This window comes from Schistocerca nitens, chromosome 6 (genome assembly GCF_023898315.1).
Source record: "Schistocerca nitens isolate TAMUIC-IGC-003100 chromosome 6, iqSchNite1.1, whole genome shotgun sequence".
NCBI classification, from domain to species: Eukaryota; Metazoa; Arthropoda; class Insecta; order Orthoptera; family Acrididae; genus Schistocerca; species Schistocerca nitens.
In genome coordinates, this window is record NC_064619.1 from 38,202,120 (window position 1) to 38,211,860 (window position 9,741).

Below are 9,741 nucleotides of genomic sequence, written 5' to 3' on the forward strand. Positions count from 1 at the left end.
ATGGATTTTTTGTTGTGGGTAGTTGTTGAAATGCAGGTACTGGTTAGTGGCTGGTGGGTTTAAAGTGGACAGGTGTGTGGATGGAGCTATCAGAGGAGGACGTCAACGACCCTTAAGGTGGCGCACTGGGTTGAGGAAGACCAAGCAAAGCAGATGGGAAAGTAGGTGTTGAGGTTCTGAAGGAAGGAAAATAGGGTGTCTTTGCCCCGAGTCCAATGAACCTGAAACAGACTATAGGTTTGCCATTTTAGGAAGCTAAGAAGGTGTCCTCTAGACAGCCCATAAACAGATTGGCATATGAATGTGCCACGCAAGTAAATTTCACACAATTTGCATACTTAGCTGGCCTGCAGATAATGAAGAAATTGATGAAATGTATGACGAGATAAAAGAAATTATTCAGGTAGTGAAGGGAGACGAAAATTTAATAGTCATGGGTGACTGGAATTCGTCAGTAGGAAAAGGGAGAGAAGGAAACATAGTAGGTGAATATGGATTGCGGGGAAGAAATGAAAGAGGAAGCCACCTTGTAGAATTTTGCACAGAGCATAACTTAATCACAGCTAACACTTGGTTCAAGAATCGTAAAAGAAGGTTGTATACCTGGAAGAATCCTGGAGATACTAAAAGGTATCAGATAGATTATATAATGGTAAGACAGAGATTTAGGAACCAGGTTTTAAATTGTAAGACATTTCCAGGGGCAGATATGGATTCTGACCACAATCTCTTGGTTATGAACTGCAGATTGAAACTGAAGAAACTGCAAAAAGGTGGGAATTTAAGGAGATGGGACCTGGATAAACTGAAAGAACGAGAGGTTGTAGAGAGTTTCAGGGAGAGCATAAGGGAACAATTGACAGGAATGGGGGAAAGAAATACAGTAGAAGAAGAATGGGTAGCTCTGAGGGATGAAGTAGTGAAAGCAGCCGACGATCAAGTAGGTAAAAAGACGAGGGCTAATAGAAATCCTTGGGTAACAGAAAAAATATTGAATTTAATTGATGAAAGGAGAAAATATAAAAATGCAGTAAATGAAGCAGGCAAAAAGGAATACAAACGTCTCAAAAATGAGATCGACAGGAAGTGTAAAATGGCTAAGCAGGGATGGCTAGAGGACAAATGTAAGGATGTAGAGGCTTGTCTCACTAGGGGTAAGATAGATCCTGCCTACAGGAAAATTAAAGAGACCTTTGGAGAGAAGAGAACCACTTGTATGAATATCAAGAGCTCAGATGGAAACCCAGTTCTAAGCAAAGAAGGGAAGGCAGAAAGGTGGAAGGAGTATATAGAGGGTTTATACAAGGGCGATGTACTTGAGGACAATATTATGGAAATGGAAGAGGATGTAGATGAAGATGAAATGGGAGGTACGATACTGCGTGAAGAATTTGACAGAGCACTGAAAGACCTGAGTCGAAACAAGTCCCCGGGAGTAGACAACATTCCATTAGAACTACTGACGGCCTTGGGAGAGCCAGTCCTGACAAAACTCTACCATCTGGTGAGAAAGATGTATGAGACAGGTGAAATACCCTCAGACTTCAAGAAGAATATAATAATTCCAATCCCAAAGAAAGCAGGTGTTGACAGATGTGAAAATTACCGAACTATCAGTTTAATAAGTCACAGCTGCAAAATACTAACGCGAATTCTTTACAGACGAATGGAGAAACTGGTAGAGGCGGACCTCGGGGAAGATCAGTTTGGATTCCGTAAAAATGTTGGAACACGTGAGGCAATACTAACCTTAAGACTTATCTTAGAAGAAAGATTAAGAAAAGGCAAACCTACGTTTCTAGCATTTGTAGACTTAGAGAAAGCTTTTGACAATGTTGACTGGAATACTCTCTTTCACAGTCTAAAGGTGGCAGGGGTAAAATACAGGGAGAGAAAGGCTATTTACAATTTGTACAGAAACCAGATGGCAGTTATAAGAGTCGAGGGGCATGAAAGGGAAGCCGTGGTTGGGAAGGGAGTGAGACAGGGTTGTAGCCTCTCCCCGATGTTATTCAATCTGTATATTGAGCAAGAAGTAAAGGAAACAAAAGAAAAAATCGGAGTAGGTATTAAAATTCATGGAGAAGAAGTAAAAACTTTGAGGTTCGCTGATGACATTGTAATTCTGTCAGAGACAGCAAAGGACTTGGAAGAGCAGTTGAACGGAATGGACAGTGTCTTGAAAGGAGGATATAAGATGAACATCAACAAAAGCAAAACGAGGATAATGGAATGTAGTCGAATTAAGTCAGGTGATGCTGAGGGAATTAGATTAGGAAATGAGACACTTAAAGTAGTAAAGGAGTTTTGCTATTTAGGGAGTAAAATAACTGATGATGGTCGAAGTAGAGAGGATATAAAATGTAGACTGGCAATGGCAAGGAAAGTGTTTCTGAAGAAGAGAAATTTGTTAACATTGAGTATAGATTTTAGTGTCAGGAAGTCGTTTCTGAAAGTATTTGTATGGAGTGTAGCCATGTATGGAAGTGAAACATGGACGATAACTAGTATGGACAAGAAGAGAATAGAAGCTTTCGAAATGTGGTGCTTCAGAAGAATGCTGAAGATAAGGTGGGTAGATCACGTAACTAATGAGGAGGTATTGAATAGGATTGGGGAGAAGAGAAGTTTGTGGCACAACTTGACTAGAAGAAGGGATCGGTTGGTAGGACATGTTTTGAGGCATCAAGGGATCACAAATTTAGCATTGGAGGGCAGCGTGGAGGGTAAAAATCATAGAGGGAGACCAAGAGATGCATACACTAAGCAGATTCAGAAGGATGTAGGTTGCAGTAGGTACTGGGAGATGAAGAAGCTTGCACAGGATAGAGTAGCATGGAGAGCTGCATCAAACCAGTCTCAGGACTGAAGACCACAACAACAACAACAGCTGGCCTGTAATTTTTTTCAACATTGCCTTGCACCTCTGGAAATTGGTAGTTTTACCAGCTTTTATTTGGGTCATTGGATGCATCAAAAGAAAGAAATCTTAGACAATCCAATTAAAATGCTACTTTTCTGTGTTAAACTGACAAGGAATTACCCCTAACAAAACATGAGCCATACACATTATATACACTAAAATTTATTAGTCTACATAATGTGTTTTAAATGACATTCTGAACAATGATATGAAATACTTAAATATATAAATGGAAATCCAATTCCATCAAAGTCCATGCAGTTTTTTGTTTGCAATCATATCTTAGTCTTAATTTTTTAATATCAGCCTGCTACCAGCTCTGCCTGAAAGTATTTTGCATATTTAGGAACTCAGTATTTGAAGCATAAAAATTTAAGTTGCTTTTCTGTATTCTTAAAGGTCAAGCAGAGTTATTAAATTTTTCCCATAAAAGTGTAGCCTTTATCTGGTATGAGGAAAAATATGACTGGTGTGCTGAAAATAAACTAAATTACACCTTTTTTCTGAAGTAAAGCAGTCTGAACATTGGGAAGTTTCATCAAAAGCATTTATGTACGCTTTTTGAAAACTTTGCCATATTTTCCTCCAATAACTTTATGAAATATGTGAAAGAAATAATTTTACACTGATTATTACCATGGTTAAAATAACAAGTAAAAAACAGTTTCATTCAAATCTGAGGCAGTGGTTGTTGGGCCTGGATGAACTTACTTGAAATGACCATTATTTCGTCACATAAGACATTTGTTGATTTTCAGTTCATTTCTGTGTCCATTGATAGAAAACACATTAAAATTTTTATTTCATTAGAAAAGCCTAGAATATTGGGAATTATTTCAGACCAAAATAAGGTTCCCAACAGTCTGGAGAAATGTGATATAAACAAGTTTCAATGCCCGGGTAATTTTCTCAGAAAGTGGAAAGCGACATACATTAAGACCAAAGTTAAAAGAATATTGCTGTATATAAGCAGCATTTTGCGTGTACGTCTTACAGAGGCCAGTTATCAGAACATCACTACATTGAAAATTCAATATAAAAAGAAGTTTTATTGCTAGATCAATAAAAATCTGCAGAAGTTGTTGTTGTTGTTGTTGTTGTCTTCAGTCCTGAGACTGGTGTGATGCAGCTCTCCATGCTACTCTATCCTGTGCAAGCTTCTTCATCTCCCAGTACTTACTGCAACCTACATCCTTCTGAATCTGCTTAGTGTATTCATCTCTTGGTCTCCCTCTACGATTTTTACCCTCCACGCTGCCCTCCAATACTAAATTTGTGATCCCTTGATGCCTCAGAACATGTCCTACCAACCGGTCCCTTCTTGTCAAGTTGTGCCACAAACTTCTCTTCTCTCCAATCCTATTCAATACCTCCTCATTAGTTATGTGATCTACCCATATAATCTTCAGCATTCTTCTCAAGCACCACATTTCGAAAGCTTCTATTCTCTTCTTGTCCAAACTATTTATCGTGCATGTTTCACTTCCATACATGGCTACACTCCATACAAATACTTTCAGAAACGACTTCCTGACACTTAAATCTATACTTGATGTTAACAAATTTCTCTTCTTCAGAAACGCTTTCCTTGCCATTGCCAGTCTACATTTTATATCGTCTGTACTTCGACCATCATCAGTTATTTTGCTCCTCAAATAGCAAAATTCCTTTACTACTTTAAGTGTCTCATTTCCTAATCTAATTTCCTAAGCATCACCCGACTTAATTCGACTACACTCCATTATCCTCGTTTTGCTTTTGTTGATGTTCATCTTATATCCTCCTTTCAAGACACTGCAGAAGTTAATATTTTAAGTACAAGCAAATGTACAAAGTTTCACGAGAATCTGAAACAGCGGGTGACATGATCCTGGTGATTTGATTTGGGATGACCCATCCATTACTAATAAAAACAACAAGTAAAATGAAATCGCCATCCACAAACAACACACCACACCAACAATTCCAAACCTGAAACCAATCTACTGCCCACAGCTATCAACATCAATATAACCCACTACCAAACTGCCACAAACTCTTCCCATATTATTATCACAAAGAATGCTCAAGGAGTCCAGCATCTTTAACACCACTCACAAACAATTTACAAACTAATGCATAGTCACACAACCCAACACAGTAGGTCAAAGCAGGTAAATAAGTTAAAAGTAGACCTAAATTTGGAATAAAGCAAGGAAAAAAGACATAAAAAAGAAGAAAAATCCCCAATAATCATATTTTCCATGTGATAGGTCATTCTTTGAGGATGATTTTGGAAAAAAGATTTTGGCGATTATCACATTCACTTTAAGTGATATTCAATGCAATGCTGATATTTTTCTTGCCTTGATGTGACTGCTTATAGGTATTATGTAACAACAATCTTTATGGTTCAAATGGCTCTGAGCACTATGGGACTTAACATCTATGGTCATCAGTCCCCTAGAACTTAGAACTACTTAAACCTAACTAACCTAAGGACAGCACACAACACCCAGCCATCACGAGGCAGAGAAAATCCCTGACCCCGCCGGGAATCGAACCCGGGAACCCGGGCGTGGGAAGCGAGAACGCTACCGCACGACCACGAGATGCGGGCAACAATCTTTATGCTTTAGAGTATGTAACCACCAAGCTTCACAGATTGAGTGATAAATGAAACATTATAATTTATTTTCAAAACTTCAGTAAATGTCATTTTGCATAATCACAGTGTCAAAAATGTCAAACTACTCAAATCAGAAAATGGGGAGTGATACAAATTTCATACGGGTAGGCCTGCTTATCTCTGTTGGAAGAACAAACAAATCAAGATTAATCAAAATCTTAAATGGTGGGTGTTCTGACTTGAAATATAAAATTGTTAATGTTTGATTAAGGCATGTCTTTGATGGTTGGCTAAGAAGATACAAGTCGCTTGTTATTTTTCCACATACAAAATCAAAGTGGTTCACACAATGAAGATCTTCACTCGTATACACGCCAACAAGGGAAACTCCCCATCGCACCCCCCTCAGATTTAGTTATAAGTTGGCACAGTGGATAGGCTTTGAAAAACTGAACACAGATCAATCGAGAACACAGGAAGAAGTTGTGTGGAACTATGAAAAAAATAAGCAAAATATACAAACTGAGTAGTCGATGCGCAAGATAGGCAACATCAAGGACAGTGAGAGCTCAGGAGTGCTGTAGTCCCACAGTTAGCGTGAGCAGCTGCGGAACGAGAGGTCCTTGGTTCAAGTCTACCCTCAAGTGAAAAGTTTAATTTCTTTATTTTCGCAAAGTTATGATATGTCCATTCGTTCATTGACGTCTCTGTTCACTGTAATAAGTTTAGTGTCTGTGTTTTGCAACTGCACCGCAAAACCGTGCGATTAGTAGACGAAAGGACGTGCCTCTCCAATGGGAACCGAAAACATTTGATCGTGAGGTCATAGGTCAACCGATTCCTCCACAGGAAAACATGTCTGATATATTCTATATGACACCGGTGACGATATGTGCGTCACATGACAGGAATATGTTGTCGACCCACCTAACTTCTACAGTTGGCGAATGGGTAAAAAGATTCTTCTACCTTGCCCGACTTGGGTTTTCTTGTGGATGTGATAATCACTCCCAAAAATGTGATGAAAACATAGAACTGCGTGTGCGTGCATATGCAGCATGTACATGAGCAATTGTTCGTACCTGTTTACAGCAGTCGGTGGACAGCACAGCTTAGCCGCTTATAGATATCTCTCTCTCCAAAGTTGACACATACAGACGTACACTAAGTTCAGTGATGAAATAAAGAACAATACAAACATTAATATTTTGTCCAAGAGTTTGTCACATAAACTGCAACAAATGAATGCACCAGTTTCACAGTCGCACAGTTTTCCCTGTGCTCTGTCAAAACGTATGTTTTTAACGTTTTCAAATTGTTCCGTGTGTAGACCGTCAAATCCTGCATATGTCCAAGCAAATGTGAACATGTCCTGGAATTTTGGAGAGCGAAGTTGATTATGTGTGAGTGCCTGAACTTTGATAATTGTCTGAAAATAAAAAATTAAACTTTTCTCTCCAGGGAAGACTTGAACCAAGGACCTCTCATTCCGCAGCTGCTCACGCTGACCACGGCGCTCCCGAGGTCACACTATCCTTGATATTGCCTATCTTGCGCATGGACTACTCAGTTTGTATGTTTTGCTTATTTTTTTTCATAGTTCCACACAACTTCTTCCTGTTTTCTCGACTGATCTGTGTTCAGTTTTTCAAGGCCTATCCACTGTGCTAACTTATAACTAAATCTGAGGGGGGTGCGATGGGGTGGTTCCCTTGTAAGAAATTACTGAACATCACTCTATGTTACTTTAGTCATTACACCCCCATACATTTGTATTGCTGTGGTATTAACAACCACTTTCAAAAGTCCACTCATCTACAGCCCATACCAGGTCCTACAAACAGGCCACTAAAACCACAAACAGAAAAGGAAGTGATCCCAGAAATGAGCTGCAGTTTGTTCCTATAATTCTGATGACAAACTTGCAGTGGCTCAAAAACTGGCTAATGGGAAAATAAAAATATATGAAAGAGTGATAGGTATTCTGTTCCGTATTACCATAATGACTATGACACAATAGCCACATTATTTGAGTCAATACTACTGTAATGGTGAGTAAAATAAGGCATCTTTGTGTTCAACTACTGTACCAGTGCAGTCTACACATCATGGTTCAATGCTAACATGTCGACAATTTGAATAAACCAAATTACAGAAAAATTTGGAAAATGAATTAAATCCATGACCTTAAACCCTTAAGATTGAGAATCAGTAAGATTACAAACTACAAATTTAACTATAAAATCATACCAAGACTTGCATACCACGTAATGAAATGTTCATAGTGACTCAATTCAACATGTTTCGCTCTGACAGCCATTTCAAAAATTTGATTCATAAAAGGTATTAAGACTGGCATATTTTGGAAAATTCCACTCCCTCGAAACCAATGGAAAAATTTCCAGGGCATAACTGACAGCCACCATAAAAGAAACTTGTTATTATACAGAAAATACCTACAGTATTTGAAATACATCACACAGCTCTACAAGCACGCACTGCAAAGTTCACTTTAAAAAAACTGTGAATACTGACAGCATAAAAACAATGTGCATGATGATTATGAGCTTTAAGCTCTAAAAACCTACAGTGACTTACCACAATAACAACTATGTCTCCCTCCATGAAAAGCAAATATGGTCTCATGCTCAGAGACATGAGCTGCATTGGTGTCTTACTTTACAATACACTGTTGGCTTACATCCATGGAAATGGAAGAGGGAGTGGTTTTGGAGCAGAACCAATAGCAACTCTGCTTGTGGAACTTATTTTAAATGGATATGCCATCTTATACAAATGCTAAATACTTATTATATTAAGTATATTTTTAGAATGATAACAGGGGTATGTCTGTGTGTATTTAAAAATGAATGTTCCTAGTACTAGTTTTCAGTTTTCTTTCTAATAGGCATAACTGTATATGCATCAGTTTCAAAATATGAATCCTTGACAAGGAAATTAATGAAGTAATTCAGGGCAGATATTCTTTTGTTATTATTTGGAACTGTCACAGAAAGTTTCCATGTACCGGTAATGTAATTGCTTATAGTTTTTGTGCATAATTTAAGATTCTAATTCTAGTCTCCAAAAATATACGTCATTAGGTCTTTTACAACAAGGCTAAGTGGAAGAGGAGCTGGGTTCAAACCCTCAGCTGATTATCCACACTTTGGTTTCTCTTGGGTGAAGGTTGTGATAGTTTTATTTAAAAATTCACCATCGATTTTCTTTTTCGTCCTGTTCAAAACGGTTAGTTACTTTACCTACATATTAATTTGACGAGTAAATATCTCTATGCCGTACTTGGTACGTCGTGTAGCAATGATCTTATAGACTGAATCACTTGGATTATAGGGAACTTGGTTGTTTGATGTGTTAATACAACGAATGACGCATAATGTAGCATCTATCACTACAGTGGAGAATATAATACTGTGGCACCGCCGAAAGTACTTTTGCCATAAAGTGAAAGTTCTTCTAAATAAATTCATCAAGTTTAGTACCCCACGGAAGAAATGATAAAACAACGATAATATTTTTGATATGTAACAACTCTGATGTGTAACAACTATGTGTTTAACTGATTAAGAACATAGAAAATCAACACATGTAACAACTGATCAACGACTGTAATATTTTTGTTACGTTAATACTGTAAACGCTTCTTACCTCGCCATCTTCCAGCTCACTGCCATCAGTATTGTCCATTTTCTAGCGTTGTCTACTATACCAGCTTCAGTTCATAAAACATTACGCGTACATGCATTGCAATCCTACGCCAGTGGAAAATCCAATTGACAGTAAGCTCTTACAATTACTGTAAGTTCAACTACAGCTTCCAGTAGCAAAACTCACTGACTATATAATACTACCCACGAAAATAGGCTCAAGCAAAACTCATTACATGCAACAATGCATACTGTCAATTCTTCGTAACAACAATCATTACACCAAGTTAAACTTCCTTCCCTCACAGACCACACAACACACCAAGCATAGAGCACAGTGATGTGAATGATAAGCTTTGAACATCGATACTCGAATCCTTTTGTAATACCACAGTTAACGATTTCTTTTTCCTCATGTTAACTGCCAGTTTGATTCAGTTTTCTCCAGTCAACGACTAATTACTCATAACGTAACAGTTGCATTACAATGAGGCATATGGAAGGTAGCTCGTTTCACACGAATAAATTGATTTGACTTTTTT

At 38.0% G+C, this 9,741-nt stretch overlaps 1 protein-coding gene across 1 annotated transcript in view; it reads right to left on the reverse strand.

The window, feature by feature from the left end:
• Positions 1-9,520, reverse strand: part of LOC126262887 (phosphorylated adapter RNA export protein) — a 115,633-nt gene extending 106,113 nt beyond the window's left edge. The window contains exon 1 of the mRNA XM_049959768.1: positions 9,201-9,520. Coding sequence (XP_049815725.1) covers positions 9,201-9,239 — 39 coding nt within the window. The 5' untranslated portion in view covers positions 9,240-9,520. The remainder of the gene's footprint in view (positions 1-9,200) is intronic.
• Between the last annotated feature and the right edge of the window lie 221 nt (positions 9,521-9,741).